Source organism: Anarrhichthys ocellatus, unplaced genomic scaffold (genome assembly GCF_004355925.1).
Source record: "Anarrhichthys ocellatus isolate YVR2014 unplaced genomic scaffold, GSC_Weel_1.0 scaffold24, whole genome shotgun sequence".
NCBI lineage: Eukaryota > Metazoa > Chordata > Actinopteri > Perciformes > Anarhichadidae > Anarrhichthys > Anarrhichthys ocellatus.
Genome location: NW_022280054.1, coordinates 227,693 through 246,879, shown reverse-complemented (window position 1 = coordinate 246,879; position 19,187 = coordinate 227,693). Strand labels below are relative to the sequence as shown.

General features: G+C 41.0%; 1 protein-coding gene across 1 annotated transcript; it reads left to right on the top strand.

Annotated features, from left to right (window-relative positions):
- Positions 1-2,280: 2,280 nt before the first annotated feature.
- On the top strand, positions 2,281-5,322 carry p2ry1 (purinergic receptor P2Y1). Its single transcript, XM_031861126.1, has 2 exons — positions 2,281-2,610; positions 2,908-5,322. The coding sequence occupies exon 2, from the start codon at positions 2,937-2,939 to the stop codon at positions 3,996-3,998; it is 1,062 nt and encodes a 353-aa protein (XP_031716986.1). The 5' UTR covers positions 2,281-2,610; positions 2,908-2,936; the 3' UTR covers positions 3,999-5,322.
- The last annotated feature ends 13,865 nt before the right edge of the window (positions 5,323-19,187 follow it).

Sequence of the window (19,187 nt, the reverse complement as noted above, 5' to 3'; positions counted from 1 at the left end):
AAATAAGAGAGGACAGAGTAAGCATTCTAAATGTCACACATCAAACTAGCTCTTCAGCTAAGCTTTAGGAATGTGTTTGCTCAATCAAAATGCTTGCAGATATATCTGTTTAGATTGAAGTGTCTTCTTCAGTGCCAAGAGATGCACATTTGCTGCCTTCACACTTCACTGAAATGATAAAGTACTAGGGGCATGTTTCATCCCTCTGTATTTTGTGTTGCCAGATGTACACCGCTTTGCCCTTGTAGATATCTTGTACTGATTATGTACCACATTGAGTCGTCGCACTGCAAGTTTCCAATACAGCAACTCTCAAACAAGCATTTACAAATATTTAAATGTCTGCAACTATTGTGCTAATTAGAGTAGAAGAATTATAATTGTTGTTAAATGTGCTCAAATGTCTCATTTATGGGACAACTACACATTTGAAGTACTTCAGACCTGTAAATGTACAAAATTGTTACTACACAACTGAGGTAGCCCCTGCAGCTCAATACTAAACTACGTGTACTACGTTAGCTGCGTATCTGTGAATTTTTAAATTTCACATGAAAAATAACTATCACTTAAAATCAAGAATTACCATCAATTTTTATTTGAGAGATTATTTGATGTGCTACAAGGAACCTGAGAGGAGTTTGTGGTGGAATAGTTTCCGCATAGCTGGTATTTTGGCTGAGTGCCCAGCACTAATCTTTACTGGGAAAAAACGATTGAGCTCACCAAGCATACAATGTTCTGTTGTAACTGCTTACTTACCATGCTTTGTCAGCTGTGGATTTGTTGTTGGTTGTGATGGTTTGGTGGGACGATGACAATAGTATCTGTTTGGTTAGGCGTCATTTTACAGGTCCTAGAATTTCTTAATGATGATCTAAGACAGTTCCTGGAAAGTATTGTTTCTAGGGAAAATAAAGTTACTAGTCAGACAGCACACAGGGTAAATACCCGCTTTAAGGATTTTATAAGAAGTTAATGGTTTCCATTGGAATTTTCTTGAAACAACTGCTTTAAGACTCTCTCTGATATGCTACGATCAATTGGAATGAATGTTGAATGAATGATTGAAAGTCAACCAGAATGATGCACCCATTTTCCTACACATCCTTTCCCGGAACCTTTTTAAGAAATGATTGTTATGTGACAATATCCTTATTATTAGGAAACTACAGCACCTGGGAAATAAAGTGTTGCCATGTTTGTGTTTTGCTGGGATAGCAGCAAATGCCAAAAAAACCTATGTATGATGTATGTTGCTTCCCTGACATGCTTTGTTGTTTCGAAAAGAAAAAAAAAGAATTGGGAAGGAGTTTAATGGCACGAAAAAGCCACCAAATTACATCTCACCTGATGAATCATAACTTATATCTACCAAATCCAAGAGTGGACATTACTTCTCTGTCCATTAATAACATCCGTTAGATTATTGCTTGAGTCTTGGCTTTTTAAATGTTTGGCATCACAGCATAATTAACTTAACCTTTGGCTCTCTCTCTCTCCACTGCCTCATCCCTTCACTATTCTTCATCATCACCATCCTCCCTCTCACTGCTGCCAGAGTCTGCTTTGCCCTTGGCTGTGTCAGACACATCCAGTTGTCTGTCTTAGCCTTTTAGGGGATACAAATGACCACCTCGATGTAGACAACAGCAATTTATTGTTTTTATGCTTCTGCCCTATCTAACCTTCTGCCGTTTTTTTTTAATCAATGACTCCTCCTGAGTCTTCATTATTGTCAAAGGGTATTTCATGCAAAATATGAATTGCAATGACGCCCTAACCCTTATAGCTCTGCCCACTTCCCATTTAAATGATCATGGTTTGTTTTCCACACACTGCGGTAACACTCGCACTGCATTTCCAAATCATTATTCTCACTGTGATTTGGGGGAAAATGTCTCGTTTCCCTTGTAATGTCCAATTGAAAAGAGACTAATGTCATTACTTAACCTTTTGGTAAATCTGTATATTATAAGCCTAATATCATTACTGTGTTGCACAAAACCCACATAGTTTGAAACCAAATGTTCTTCTGGTTAGACAGGGATGGCAAATTTGTTGCGATGTTTTAATCATATTTACTCTCTATATATGCCTAACCAGAGCAAAAATGTACTCTGCCTGGCTAAACATATGAGTATCTACATTTCTATACGAATATCCCGCTCGTGCCGGCGGGTCAGATCTGATAATGCTCCAATGATAGGAGGGAGGAACAGAAAGAGCGCGCTTTGAGACGGGAAGCTGCGCAGTGCTTTGCCTAGTGCGCACCTCCCCTCTCCATAGCGCACAAGAGCTTCCTCTCCCTTTACGGACCCCGCTCGCAAATCCTGCTCTTCGTGCCAGAGCCTGCAGCTGTCTCTGTTGCGTCCCACTGCTGCTGCTGTGGGAAGTCGTCGCACCGCGTGACGAACCGACGGCAGACTATACTCTCCTTGAAGTGTCTGCGCAAACCTGAAGGATATTGCAACTTTAAAACAGTTCCCAACACAGTTGGGGGGGCTGAATGAAAACACCTGACAGCTCGTAACGCCCCAGCTGCGTGGTGACTGGAATCTTTGCAGCTGTGACGGCTATAGGAATGTGGAATACATGTCTATCTCAGCGGTGAGTGTTGTAATACGTTTGAAACCCCTCTCTCTCTTTCTGTGTGTGCACAAGTGTTTGTCGGACTATGCGTAGGCGTTCCGCAAAAAAATAAGTTTGGAGCGTTAAGCGTCGAGTCTTTGCACGACTGGTTTTGAATGCAAACGTCGTTTAAAATTCGAAAACAAACATTTATAGCATATAGGAACAGGTCACTTATATATTTAACCTGTTATTGTGTGTTTAAGACAGCACTTTAATACCAAATATACGCTTAGACATGAAATATTTCCTCATCTGTCCATCCCTCTCACGCAGTAAAAGGACCTGCCTCTGCCCCTGACACCATGACCACGGAGCTGAACTTGACCTCTCTGCTGAATGTAACTGACCTTCACAATCACACAAGAGGATGTTCCCTCACCAGGACAGGTTTCCAGTTCTACTACCTGCCCATTGTTTACATCATGGTCTTCATCACGGGGCTGGTGGGCAACAGCCTGGCTATTTGGATGTTCGTGTGCCACATGAGACCCTGGAGCAGCATCTCCGTCTACATGTTTAACCTGGCGCTGGCTGACTTCTGCTATGTGCTCTCTCTGCCCTTCCTCATCTTCTACTACTTCAACAAAACGGACTGGATCTTCGGGGATGTTCTGTGCCGACTGCAGCGTTTTATATTCCATGTGAATCTTTACGGGAGCATTTTGTTTCTGACCTGCATCAGTGTTCACAGGTACACCGGGGTTGTGCACCCGCTCAAGTCTCTGGGCAGACTGAAGAAGAAAAATGCGGTTATTACCAGCGCGTTGGTGTGGTCAGTGGTTGTTATAGCCATCTCCCCCATCCTTTATTATTCCAGGACTGGCTTGAAGCGTAACGCAACCACTTGTTATGACACCACCACTGAGGATGAGTTGCCTGGTTATTTTATCTACAGCATGACTTTGACTGTGTTTGGGTTCTGCATCCCCTTCATTATCATATTTTGTTGCTATGGCATGATTGTCAAAGCGTTGATCTGCAATGATATGAACAACGCGCCCCTGCGGCAGAAATCCATCCACCTGGTTATCATAGTGCTGGCAGTCTTCGCCGTCTCCTACCTGCCTTTCCACGTGATGAAGAACCTTAACATGAGGGCCAGGCTGTACTTCCAGGGCCCTGACATGTGTGATTTTAATAACCGCGTCTACGCCACCTACCAGGTGACGCGGGGGCTGGCCAGCCTCAATAGCTGTGTGGATCCTATTCTTTACTTCCTAGCTGGAGATAACTTCAGGAGGAAGCTGTCACGGGCCACTAAAAAGACCTCCAGGAAGGGGGACAATGTCCTTCAGTCCAAGAGCGAGGAGACGGCTCTCAACAGCCTGGCAGAGTATGTGGAGAATGGGGACCGGAGGCTGTGACAGGGCACTTTGTCACAGGTGCGGATCCATGTTGGCTTAGAAAACAATGTGGACTATGTATTGATTAAATAAATGCACTGTGTGGACTGAAGGCTGTGTGTAAAACTTAATGATTGATGGCTTATAGAGCTGTAGGATAAATACTTAATTTAACCCTGTGATAACCATCGCAGCCTGTCGTTGTTGATAAGCTATCGTACTGTATCGTCATGTACACGTGTTTTACTCTAAATGTTAGAGCCATCACTCTTCATTCTTGTCGAGTAGCCGGAGTTCCTTACACCTTTGGACAAAATGAACAAGCTGCGGGAAATAGGTGTCCCTACAAGCTGTGATGTCCTGCTCATCAATTTGTTCTAGAGGAAAAAAAACCGGGACTGAGAACAGATTGCACCTCCTCTAGCCACCCAGCTGGTGCTTGATCAATAGCTATTAAGCAGGAGAGCTTGTGGTTAAGGAGGTGTGCCTGCGATGGCTTTTAGAGGGAAAAAGTAAATGCACTGAACCTGAGATTGCTGCATGGATGTGCCGTGCAGACATTGTAATGCACTATGAGGGGACTCTCTGCTCAGAGGGCCACCTATCACTCCTCATTTCTTTCTCCATCTAGTATGGACTGGGCGAGGAATGTGGTCGATTAGTTTATCATTTTTTGACGGCTCTGACGTTAAGGTCCGCAATGGCTCTGTTACCACGACCTTTCTCCCCTTGTTAACATGTTCCTTACAGAAAAAAAGAGAAGATAATACATACAGTATTTTTGTGTAAATAATACTACGATGAATGTTTTTTTTGGGGCGGTGTGCTGTACAGGATGTTGTGACGTTCCAGATTTCCAGTTTGTGTTGTTAAGTGTTCCAGTCGGTGTCACTAATCCAGACCTTAAGTGCATGAGCCCACTATCAAATGCCATCAGTGAAACACTATCCACAGCCGGTTACAACTAGTGTTTATAGCTCCATAGGGAATAAATAATGTCTCGCTAATGAGCATAACACACACACACACACACTCAATCACCTGCTTTGTGACTCCAACATATTGAAGACTTGTTTTGAATGCGATACCTCAAAGTAAATACTGCACTATGTCCTTGTTTTGACAGATAATCATTTCTCTTTTGCATCTGTTGTAATCACTGTGGAGAAATGATTGTGGAGTGTGTGTTTCACCCTGGACTGCGTATAGGTGTTTGATGTCTGTACTAATACATTTGTTAATCTGTAATGTGGTCAGCTATTGTCAAGAAAGGAAGTGACTGTACAGGATATTTGGGGCCACGTGTATCTTTGTCAATAAATTTTTATATTTAAAATGTGCCAGACGATGTAATAAGACTTGCATAATTCTTTCAAGATGGTGGGTCATTTTAAGGCTATGATTTGAAGCATTTACGTCTCCTTCTTTGTGCCAGCTGCATGTGTCCTTAGCTAAATGTGTGCACTGTGACGCTGAGTGAACAAACACTTTTGGTTGTGGAGACGTTCCTGCAGAGATCCGTCCTCTCGCTGCTCCTCCTCTCTCTCTCCGCGCTCCTGTTGAATTTATTTCCCAACACAGCCAGGAGGAAGCGACGGGACGAGGGAGGAATAAAGAGTGGCACCTTTTTCTCCTGGCTTATCCTAAGACAGCTTTTGTGCCCGTCACAATGGTGTGGAGTTATTGATGTAGACAGGGGTGAGAGGCTGTCGCCAGGACCCCAGGGCTGCGTGCCATTGTGGGCACAGGAAACCGACCAACCCTCTTCCTCCAAACAGGGCCCGAATACAAACGGCTTTTGATTTCCTGGCTCTGAGGTGCAAACTGCATAGCTGGACTTGGCAAACGAGTGTGTGTGTGTGTGTGTGTGTGTGTGTGTGTGTGTGTGTGTGTGTGAGTGTGTGAGCGTGTCTCTGTGTGTTAGGGAGCCCGAAGGCAACGGAGAACTTATTTGAGTAAGTGGCTGTTATTGCCATAATATCTGTTTGTTGGTCATTGGTTGAGGTTTCATCATCAAAAGGCACCGTGACATGCACATGGGCATGTTAATATGTATGTATATGTGTATGTATATATATCCTCTGTGCTCCATGTACACGTGATCAGATGAAAGCAAGTTGAGATTCAGCCAGCACCAGATCTCGAGCCAACGCCAGTGCGTTTGAGTGTCAAATCTTGACTTGCAGAAAGTTGGGATGCGTGCCAGTATCTCCTCCCTCCCTTCTATGCCACCTTTCACCTATTTTCTCTCACAACCTCCGTTCTTTATTCTCAATCTAGAATTAGAAAAAAAGCCTTTTCTTCACTGTATTTCACTACCTTCAAGGGAATACTGTTTGTATAAGCGCTGGGAAGAAACAGAAGGAAGAGTCGAGTGTGAAGAGTAACGGCAGCTGTGGAGAACAAAGATTGTGGGTGTTTTTCCCGAGGACGCTGTTGGTGGCAGGGGGGGGCCCACGGGGGAATCACAGTCAAGACTGCTAAACTGAAATACTGAGCTTTGTTCCTGGAGATTTACAACGGGACCTGGCACACCTATACTTTCCTCACAGGGGCACCGGCTGCTTGAGCCAAAAACGAACCACACGAAACCCAAACATGATCAAAATTTCAGCGTTTTGGTCTTTGGTGAGCAACCCATAAACACTCATGGGACAGTGTGAGTGCATGCTGTGCTGTTGTTTTGCTGCACAATTTAGTGAACACACTGACATCATTTGACAATGCTGCAAAGGTCACACAAGGAAATATAAACTCTGATGACTAGAGTTGCTGCTGCATCATAATGAATCATGCAATGACCTGTAACCTTATCAGGCTTTAGTTTCAGATTTTATATTGAAGATAACACTTGAGGGAGGGAGGTACAGTGTTTGTATACAATTTGATGCAGTTTTTCAGAAGATGTCACACAACGAGGTACATGTTTTCCGCATTAAGCAATTAAGTAAACACTTCAGGGAAATATTTTGTTAAGTAACTCTTGGTTACAACACTGTGCTACTGCTACGCTCTGATGTTAACATGTGTTTACTTGCTCCTATCATGGCATCCACCAGATGCGAAAGGTGAGGGAGTGCATGCAGTTGTGCACACACACACACACACACACACATATTAATAGTCAAACAGAGTAATGACTTAATTTAGCAGATTTGATGAAAAAGGCTTCAAGACAACACATTATCGCTACTGAACATGATTGTTAAGGTGGGACGACATGGAGTGTTTTATTAGACCATACAGATGAGTATGTATCCATGACCATGAATGTGTTTAAACTCAAATCTGTCTTCCTTGTTTGTGTGTTACATTCTTAATATTTTATGAATTTGCAACCATTGGTGGAAAGCAAATAAATACATTTACTGAAGTACCCGAGAGAACAATATAAATGTTCTTGTACTTCAGTATTTAGATTTATTTCATGGTTAAATAATATACATTTTACTCCACTAAATGTATTTGGAAGCTAAATCTATTATTTAATTTGCAGAATATGCTTTTAAAACATATAAATATGATGCATTGTTATAAGATCCTGCGGGATCCCGGCCAACATACTGTCTTTAAAAGATTGTAGTCTTATAGGTACTGGCATCATAAGAAGACGACCAAATTAATTCATTGGCACCATGTCATGCTAGCTTGTCGAGAAGGGGGCTAAATAACGCACTAAAGTTAGGGTAAATTTTGCCGAAGGAAAACTGGAATGGCAATTTCTGAAGACAGACATGGCCACTTTATTATGAATCAATCTGGCTTAAACCATGCAGTTTTTTGCATGCAGTATAAATGTAGTAGTATTTATATATAGTGCAGTATATTATTTTCACCTGTTCAAAAAGTGTGTATTTGAATTAATTAATTAATGTTTATTTCTAATTTATTACTTGAAGCAATTGACACACAGTGCTGAGCTGCATTAATCTTCAGGTTCCCAGCTTTCAGATGATGTACCACCATTTGAAAGTGCCTTCATCCTTTCAAGTGTTGATTGTACAAAGAAATATTATTTCTAGTGAGTAGTGAGTATTTTTACATTTTTTCTGATAATACTGACAAGCAAAAAAAATCAAATGTGGATTTTGTAACGTGCCCTGCTCTTGCTTTTTTTTATTCTTTGTTTGGATCAGTTTGATTCATGTCATTAATAAAATCACGTTTGTTTCCTGTTTTATTTTGTTACTCACCTCTCCTACTGTTTCAGATCACTTCACTTCCTGTTTATGTGTGTTTTCCCGCCAGTTTTGACTGCGTGCCCCGCCCTAATGAGTTTCACGTGTCCCTCGTTAAGCCCTGCAGTCACCAGACCTCCTGCTCACCTGCTACAACTTCCCCATTAGTCACTCACTAACCAGTTCCTTTATTCTTTGTCAGTTTGTTGTTGTTGTTGCTGCAAGGACTTTGGGGTTTCCTGGTTTCTGCTAGTTGTACCTGGCTGCCTTTTGGACTGTGTCCCCATAAAACGGTTTTATTAAACTCAATATTTATTAAAGGTACCTTCATTGCAGCCTGCCTGTCCTGCTCTCCAAACCTTAGCAGAGTTTTTTTACATTGTGATCTTGCTACTTTTACTTTTAGTAAGGATTCTAAATACCTCTTTTCCCACTGGGTGTAACATGTGTAAGTAAATAAGATTTATTTTTAGCTCTTAGTTTTGCAATGAGAACATCTAACATGAAGTAGAATTGTAACAAACCCAAGAGCAACTAAATGCAATTTACCAGACAAAAATAACACAAAAGCCAAATATATGTCAGAAGCGAGTAAATATAAGCAAGTTCTGAAGTATTTTTTTATTTATTTCAGTTGAATTGGATAATCTTAACAATGACCATCCTTTCTTTTGTGTTTGTAGATCTGCATCCACGATCAACTTGAGTTATTGGCTTACTGGTTGACATCCACAAACCAGGGTCTGTGATTACATGGGGTTAAAAGTTTGACCTGGATGTGAGAGGAAGATGTGCGAAAGTCTAAAAGTGGTTGGTGTTGTACTGATAACGGTATATGTGTTAAGTAAAGCTAATGCTGTTTGCAGTTTAGATATCAGAATGTCAGTTTTGCCAACAGAGTGACAAGAGCATCGCCAGAGCGCAGACGAGCTGGCCTGTAGATAAAAGTTATGAGATAAGAAGTGAAAGCTCTGAAATGAGCTGAGGTTAAATTACAGGTTGCTCGCTGCTTGAGAGGATAGGGAAGGGACGAGATAAGGCTAGGTGTGAGCACAAGAGGCTGAGAACTACGGCGACACCGCATGTGCTGTAGGCATATAAAAAAAGCTGCAGGAGAAAGAAAGTACTGAAGAAGAAAGAGTAGAGCTAAAAATAAACGGGCACATGCTGTTCTGTGCAGTATACATACAGCATATACAGGTGCTAGTGAAGGATGCGGGAGGAAGAAAAATGGATTAAGGTCACAATAGTAAATAGAGAGAAATTTGTTGATGTAAAAGGTAAACAAACCTTAATCTTAATGTAGCAGGTTTGGCAGATCACACCAATTACTGCGCAGGCTTCTGCAATCTAAGTGAAAGACGAAGGACCATTGATCATGAGGCCGAAATATTAAATGGTTTCTAGAAATATTTGTACCTTCTGAAACAAGATCCACTCAAATTTAAGTTAGAATAAAACAGTAACTAAAAATAAAAAATACATAGTTCTAGTTTGGAGCTTTTCTCTGCCTGCAGCCCGTCTGCAAGTTATGAAAGTACTGTAAAGGGTGAAGATCGAGCTACGCGCGCCACTGAAAGTCCAATGCTTTTATTAGCTGGCAACCCGTCAGTCTGCCCGCTATCCTGCTGCGGGGTGGATGACAAATCTCTGAAGACCAAAGTTTATACACCGGCAGAATACATCCACTGCACCATTTTCACAGTGTGTCAGTGTGTGTTACAGAGAGAGGGAAAAAGCTTGTGTGTACAAAAGCGAAAGGGAACAAGAGCTTTGCAACAAGCGGTGTGTAGGCATCTCTATATATACAGCAGGTGAAAAATGGAAATATTGAACAAACATAACCATATATGCCATCTAAGGAAAGGGAAGTATTGACTTTCGCCTTCGCAGGTTCACTCCCCCTCACCACTGTTGGTTTGCTGTCAAGCTATGTGTGGTGGGATAGACATAAGCCTCGTGGGACTCCTACACCATGAACTACAAGCTACCATGAAGATTCATTTTTATTAAAAGCTGATTTATCTCTTGAGTTTTATCAGTATGGATCCTTTATTATCTTAAAATGGTAGAGGATCATAAGGAAACCTTTATAGAAGCTTAGTAATTGATTGAATGCCATATGTCTTGGCCAGTACATGACTCTGCAGGGCAATCAGACTACTGTATGGCCTCTCGAAACATTAAAGCCCCTGAAAACTTGGCCTCAAATCTTTAAAATCTTTCTCTATTTAAATCAAACGTATACGACTAACAAGCAACAATCTGCCTAAAACTGTATGAAGTTATTATTTATTAAGAGCTCAACAACTGGTTTGATCGGATTTGATTGACAGTGACCAAACAACCAACAACTGTAAAAACTTGATTGGTGCACAGAAGACACATGACATCATCTCTTTCCAGTTGAGCACCGCCCTCCTCAAACAAGTGAGAAGAGCCCGGAGTGTAAACAAATCCCAGGAAATTCAATCTTCAAAAAAAAAAAAAAGATCTGTGACTGAAAATGTTGTTTTCATGTAGGATTCAAAAGACAAATCATAGTAACAAGCTGAAAATAAATGTCCAGGGCCTTTAATAAAAGGGATTTAGCCAGGATTTTATATATTTAAGGGTCATGAGTCCATTTTACCAATTTCTAAATGAACTGCTCCAGTTATGTTTTATTTTATTGGCATTTCTAGATAATATTTTTGAGCCAAAAAAGTCAACCAAATTTGTAATTTGATAATATGTAATTTGAATATGTTACCTTTGTTCAAGTCCTTGTGTTCTCAGTGGCCCTAAAGATTAAGATGACCTTGGTGGTGTAATTTACACAAAAGTGAATCAATACAGGGAAATATGAGTCTGGACTGTTTTTGTAACTTATTTATACTTTTATTTTTATTTTACCCCTATTGTACCAGTACCATACACAGCACACAGTTCAGACACTGTATAAATCAAACGTGTGTGGCACTGCTTGTATTTCACTGACCTGCTCTGTAGAGTGAAACGGAAGCAGAAAAGGTCAGAACTCATATATACCTATACAGAAAGTGCTTATGATTATTCAACCCGCTTACATGAGCAGCTGTGAAGACACAAACATTTTGTAATCATCTTTTTCTCTTTTCGAATTTACAGATTGAAATTACTGATGGATGTTCACAACATATGCCATGAACGTTTACTTCTGCATGTGGAGTGGAATGTGAGGGAGTTTTGTGAAATAACTTAATTCACACGTATTTGTGCAGACATTCACTGAAGTTCTATGTATCCATTTGGAACGATAGCAGCATGCTGGACAGAGGGTCAGAATCCGTAACGACAGTGTGTTGAACTTTTGATGACATTGGACAATAAATACGTATTCATCCTAATACGTCCAGTTCACGGTGGTTTGGGTAAATCATAAGGAATGGTAACGATTTAAAGAAAAAATGATTTTCAACAAAAAATAATCACTTCCTGTGCAGCTTAGCATGTTTGTGGCTGCTGTATACACCATAGAACAGAAATGTGATTCTGAAGGGCCTGACATTGAACTAAATGCTTTGTTACATACTGGAGGGGTCAACTGCATGGTAGAAAAGTCAAAATGTTGCTATCACTTAGAACTTTAATGCAGACTTATTTTATACATTACAAAACTGATTAAGTTTCAAAATATTAGTGGAGGGCTTAAAATTCCTTCACAATCTAATTAACAACTGTAGCTTTCAAAAATCACATGAAAAAGCACCGATAGCGAATCTCTTTTAATGCTGACACATGGTGCTAATTGGCATTTAACTTTGCCTTTGTAACTGTGGTTTAGCTACTTCAAAGTTAAGCACTTCAAAGTCCTTTTTCTGTGCCTCCATTGTTTTGTCACTTTCCCCCTCCCCGTACTGAATGTGTGTGTGTGCTGTAGATTCCACCATAAGAGCAGTGACACAGTATCCGTATACACTCATGTGTTGTACTTCCTGTTCTGGCATGTGATGTGTTAATGATCCACTGCAGGTAAAGCTGCATTATCAAGAATCAGATACACCTTGCATGCTGAGCAGGTGACTCTCCGGTGTTTAGTTATTTAATTGCTGCTCCATTGTTGGTTTTGGTATGTTTGGAGTGGAAAGTCCAAAAGAAGGTCCGATCGTTTCCCATTAGATCTAAATCAAGATACGATTGTGACAGCTTCCCGGTACACAAATGAAATCAGTCAGTAAAGTAGAAGATGGTTCATAACATGAACCAAAAAAATATTATTTTCACTGTTTTTACTTTACATTTAACATCACATTTTTTTAAATGTATTTTCTCTATGTGAACCGTTGGCTACTGTCTTTTAATTCTACTGAAACACACACACGCACATTCACAAATACTGACGAGGCCACACACAGATGCATCCACACGCTGCACATGCACACACGCCTTCATTATCCATTAGCAGAAAGCCATGATCAGCAGTGGAGTGCATTCTCCTCTCAGGGAAATAGCTGACAAGACATTTTGCCCTCTAAAACTGCTGCACCAACAGCTATGCACATCTATAGTGTGAGAGTTAATCAAAGAAAAAAAAAAGACAACCGGACAAAATTTGTATTTTTCCACTTTCAAAACGTACTTCGCTTTTCCAATTCCATCTCGGACCTCTCGCTCTCCACCATAAATTCACCTGCCCTTCCCCGACCTCCTCCAGTGATGAGTCGGCTCTCTCTCCAGACGCCTCGTCTTTCCATTTCTCCTTTTTTCTTCCTCTTCAGCCTTGTTGTTTGGATTCTATTATCCTGTCATGCTTGGTTGCCTCACCCTATTAATCCTTTCAGTTCAGTGTGTGTGTGTGTGTGTGTGTGTTTATAGATGTCTGCGTAGACTATAAGCGGCGCCTGTGTGTGAGTGTAGACGCTACCGAATGGCTGCGAATGATTAATGGTCCGTGTTAGGTGAGGTGAAAAATGGCAACACACACACATATAGACACACACATACACACACACTCACCTTGCGCAGGTGTCCTGGTAATATCTTGTCTGTCGGGGTTGTGTCTCTCTCAATGGACTGTGTCAGACCGAGAGGCAGAATGGGGATGTGGTTAAAATGAAGTGGAAGCGATGCTGTGGATCATTGAAGGGGAATATACTGTAATTGTGAAACTTGCTGCTGACCACAACAGCTTAACTCTCCTGAACACACAAAGTTTGACGGTTAAGAGAAAAGTGCTTCAGACAACAGTTAGCCTGTCAACGATTTTGCTCTGCACTGCTTGTAACAGTTTTTGTACCCAACTTTTGATTCCTCTGTTTGGGATTCCCCTCTGCTGCTTATGCATGTGTGTGTTGTAATGCTTGTGTGAGTGTCTGTAAGCTGATCCGTGTGTCCTGGATTCCCTGCTAAACTTAGCTGACTGACTGTGTTCATGATTGAGTGGTCATCAACAGGGTTCACTGAGCGGGTCTCAGGCGAGCCCAGTCCTCTTTTTTCTGGGTCCAGCAGGCCTGAGTACCTGTTGCTGCAGCCTGCTGATCTCACACAACATGAACTTACGGATCAAAAGAATATCGATCCTGCTGCAGACAGCGGTGGGTGGCTGCACCGTGAATCACCGATACTGGACCGATGCAAGGTTTTATTGGCTGACAGCGGGTTTAAGGTCAAGTCCTCTCTAATGTGGATTCAATTTAAATATAAGTGTTTTTTGTTTTTCCTAAAAACGCTTTTTAAAATGAAATGAATGGAACAGAACAGAGCGAAGTTAAACACCTGCTTTTCAAGTCAAAATGTCTACTGTGAAAAAGGATTATTGTAAGATAAATGCAACTCATCATAGACAGAGCTGAAGATGACACAATCAAAGTGTTACTCCATTAATTGTATTCTTTTACTGCGATGATGGCGGTAATGTACTTTTTTCACACAATCTTCATGATGAAGTATATGTGAAAGGGTTGAGAGCCTCTCGGAAAAAGCTAAAAGCGCTTATGTGCTATGGATAAAATCATGGCAGCAACTTAGCTCTCAACGCAAACTATATCCACTGATGAAGACCATGTAACACTGTCAATACCTCCTGAAATGGCTGGGAAGTCCTTGAGTTAGGATTGTAAACTAGGATTAGTTAGAATTGTAACTACTTTGTCGTTTACTCGCAAACCATTAAAGGCAAAGTTCAACATTTTGGGAAATACACATATTAGCTTTCTTGCTGATAAGAAGTTTGACACTGTTTGTCCATTCCGTATGAAGCTGGAGCAGGAAAAGGCTATTTTAGATTAGTATGAACCTTGAAGACAACACTCCAGGGGGTCACTGCACCCAGCCGATAAATAGTCCATTACAAAATCCCCTGTAACACTGCATCATCATTTTTACACTTTACTATTAGTACGTATTTAACAAATTAGATATATTGTGGTAATTGATTAGCTTTAGATGTGCTGGAAGGTGGATTTCCTCTTAGTCTGAGGGCTAGCTGTTTCCCTCTGCTACCGGTCTTTATGCTAATGTAATTGTTTTCTCTCCGTAACTTCATTTTTAGTCCGAAGACATGAGTGTGGTGTCGATCTTTTTAAACTGACTCTCTCCAGTAAATCAAATAAGCATAAATATTAAACTATTCCTTTAGCTTAAAAAGAAATTCAACAGTATTTAACGCAAACATTTTCCTATTAGTGGGGACATGGCCACAATTTCACCCAAGCACTTCCTGCCATGGCGATAGGCAGTCTTATATCAAGTGAGGAGTCAGACACTTCTTTTGTGTCAATTTGAGGTCTTCCGTGAAAAATCCCAGTGGACCTCAGACTTTACAATTCCAATTCCTATTTAGCACAGATAGCGTGAGAGAGTGTGTGGAGTGTAAGGATGAGTGCATGCACAGACACACACACACACACACACACACACACACACACACCTCCTATCTTAATGGATGAATTGCTTCCATTGTGTTAGCAGCAGCAGTAATTACATTGCTGCTGGGATTCTGCCATTTCTCTTTGGACACAACACTGAACCGTGGACATCACACTCCCCAGAATGTCCTCTGGGTACGACAAGAATATTCACATCTGCCTGAGGACTTTACAAAACTGCTGCAGCCTCCCGAGGCAGCCTTCGAGCTGCAAACCATGACAACAACACACTCGCTTACAGCATTTCTCATTATTATGAAGTACCCTCAATCAGCTTCAGTGAGGAAGTGAGATTGTCAGGCTCTTCTCTGTGATGATGATGGTTACTGTGACTCTCAACCCTCAACTTTAACCCCCAGCAGTCAACTGTACCGCACTGGACAGAGCTGTATGTATTATTAATGATGGCCAAATTCCACGCATGAAAGGCTGGCATTGTGGGCTCGATGAAAGACCCTGTGTCTTCTACTCTCTATCTCTTTTTTTTTATTTTCTACTTCTTCTTTCTGTTTTCTGCACATCATGTGTTCTCTTGCTCTATTTTTTTTTTCATTTTGTAATCAGTTTGGTTGAAAAAGTGTACGGCACAATGTCTATCAGTTTCTCTCCAGACCGCTCCTGCTTCCTTGATGAATATAATGGCATTTGACGCGAGACAACAGGCTTTTGTCTTCATTCTTTCAGTTTGAACAATACTGAATTCTCATCCAGCAAGATGTCAACAGAAAATCCCCCGCTTGCTGTTTGTGCATTCTATTCATGTCGCTTTCAGAATTGTGAAGCTATGTTATATATGTATGCAATAAAACATGTTCTGACACAAATCTAAATACAATCACATGTTTTAACGTGTTTACTTTTTATGCACACTCCCATAAATTTACCATCGGCAATTCCAGTTTTTCCTGTGTATATAATGACACATACCCTGCACATTTCACAGCACTTTCACCTCAGTGTGGAGTCTCTAGCTCACCTGAGCTATGACAACATCTGAGGAACTGCCAGCACTCTATAAAGGTTGGATGTAGGTCTGCTGCCCTCCATTGGACAAAGCGTCTCACTGCAGATGCAGAACTCTACTCCAGTCTTTCAACCTTTTTAGCAAACATAAAGTCAGAAGAAAATCAACTTAATCAATGCAGCTGTTTTTTCCTCTAGTCCTCCATATTGTTGCCACCCATCAGATTGATCCAGCATCCTTTTGAAGTCACAACTGTGATACACTTGGTTTGTATCTGATCCAGGACAGCTGCCACTCATCTCAGTCTTTCCCATTTATTTTCACTGTGGACTAAATGCGCAAAATGAAGCCCATGAAATGTTCTTTACAAACTTTGCTCAAACTTTCAAGCATTATATGGGCGATGCATTCACAAATTGCTTTTGGAGGCCAAAAGGTTATTCACAAACAAAATAGAATGTGTGTTATGATACAGTACATAGTGGTGTTACATTATGTTTGTGGTCAATTAAATCGCAGAGAGGTCTAAAGCTTTACTTTTCAGTCAAACAGCTGAGACCCCAAAAAGAAATAATTCCTCTAGCAGAGGGTGTTTATAAGCATTTTTCATAAAATCAGGAAAAGTCCCCAAGTATGAAGTTAATAAAACGATGTAAGACAAATGTGTGGACTATGTTTCAAGGACCCCAAACTGATTATTAGGCTTACTTTTATTTTGTCAAACTAGCATTTCCAAGGTCAAGAATGAACTGTTACTCCCTTTCTTTAAGAAAACAAATCAACATGGACACGATTATGGGACCTGTGAAGACCACATGCTGAACGGCTCAGGTAACACAGGCAAGAGGAGCTGCTGTGTTCAACTCTTGTTAGAGGACTCGATAACACAGAGGAATCAATTTACATAACAACCCTTAATTGACTTTATTTGTATAATGAGTAACAATTTTAAACCCTAATGGCATATCTATAGCTGCCATGCACGCCCTAACCCATAATTGTGGTTTTTATAGCGTGTGCAGTCTAATCACAAGATGGCTTTGGAAGGCATTTTATTCACCCCGTGCTCTGATGCTACTGAAATGATGAATGGGCATCTCCCACCATCTGAATCAGTCATAAATCAAAACACACATGTTGCAACAGAGGATGAGTGGAAATACAAACTATGAAAATAGAGTAATTAATTCAAGGTCAGGAGGCTACAAACAGTGCATCCAAACCAAGTACAAAAATGTTGCCACAGGTCTTTTTCTTTTGAAATTAGAATCTGAAATGAGTTTGAAAGGCCTCTGAGTCCCTGTGGTATGAAAGTTTTCTGGAGGGGACTTATCTCTGTTATTAATTAGCTCTGTGGTCTCAGATATTTTAATTAGTCTGCCGTCACTCTCACACGACAAGGAGTGAGGATTAAAGACCTGTCGCTGTACATCTTAGTGTGTTGTTGTAGACCTTCACCTCTTACTGAATAGATCACACAGGGGCAGTCCTTGGGCTATTTCAGGCTATTTCAATTAGAGCATGCTGGGGATGATATGAGATGGAAGTGGTATTAGGTCAGGGGCGAGGAGTCCAGGCCCCTTGGCAGAGGTTATAAGGAGCTGTAAGGAAAGCTAAAACATGTGGAAAAAGAGCAATGCAAGTACGTTAAAGCGGCAATAATCAATATTAATTGATATTAACAATGGATCAAATGGCTATATGTATGTACAGTAGATCGCTAATTAGACAAATTACTTGGCAGCAAGTTTGAACTCATGTCTGGTTCAGTCTCACTGCTCTCATCAGCGTTGGTTAGAGATGCAACGGGCTGTTTTCAGCAAAAAAGCTCCCATAAAACACTATACCTGCCCTGCACCAAATGGCAGACAGACATAGCTGGTGAACATAGTGGAACATTAACTTAAGCAGCTAAAAATACAAAATATTTCCACCAGGAGTTGGTGGAGACCAAACACAGAATTTAAAGGAGAGTGAATATTGGACAAACTTGCATTCCTTCTCTCCATACTGGCCGTAAAGTGTAAGAGATGAGGGGGGGAAAGTCTACACTGCAAAAATCTATAAAGTTTAGCCGAAGCTATGAGGCATCAGCAGTCCACATTACACTAATGAGCCTGTATATTCCAAAGTTGCTATTTAAATTAGCTTTTTATTCTGAAAGTTTAAGTTTCACCTGACACCTTGCTGAGCTGCAGTTACACAACAACTGACCAATAACTCTTGAAATGTATTTCTTTTCTTTAAAGATGCAGTAGAAAAGAAAACTTTCCTTAAAGTCTTGCACTCATTTATGTGGTACAAAATAAAACAACTTGGAACCATTTTTTTTTTTTACAGCATTACCATCAAATACCTCTCAGTAAATGTTAATTCAAGCCAGAAGCCCTAAACACAATGACAACTGTGTGAAGGGTCACGCATCACCATAATCCAGCTCTGTGTTGAGATACATTCACATTTGGGATTCCATTAACTGATTAAGTGACATGTCTATCTAATTATCAGTGGTGTGTGAAAATAAACTCCGGCAGGATAGCATGGTTTTACATTCAGGGTGATCACTCTCACAGACGTGACAATCCACATCACAAGGCTCCGTGTCACATTAGCCTCACTCCCCATGGGGCGGAGTGCTGATTGTCTTCAGGCTTTGACTTGTTGTTTGTTAACAGGATTTGGGGAGCGGCCGGCTGCAGGGCACCTGGAAAGCACACATTACAGGCTAATCTGTGTTTCACTTTACCGTCACCTAAAACTGAGTCAAAGTCCTCTGATGCCAACGTCTGCATGTGCCTCACATCTGTGTGTAGGTTTATGGAAATCCTATACATTTGTATATGAGCATTATGACATGTCGCTTGGCTCTAACAAGCACAGTGATGCACTGACTCACAGATTTACTTCCCCATTCACGGGGTCTAACCGCACTGCACGAGTGTGTGTTGTATCGCTGATGGTGATTTATGGGTGAATAAAACTTCCATTGATCTGGCAGAGTTTTCCCAGCCATCCCTCGAGGTGATGAGGTCATGACTGTGGTTTAATCATCACTGTGCTGCACTGACGGGCATTGATTGGAAACAGTGGTTGTTTCACAAGGATGTAATGATGAGTTTATACACACCCCACGTACACACACACACACACACACACACACACACACACACACACACACACA

What these genes read in the sequence shown, in the direction of transcription:
- p2ry1 (XM_031861126.1), top strand. Translation starts at nt 2,937, where the DNA reads ATGACCACGGAGCTGAACTTGACCTCTCTGCTGAATGTAACTGACCTT.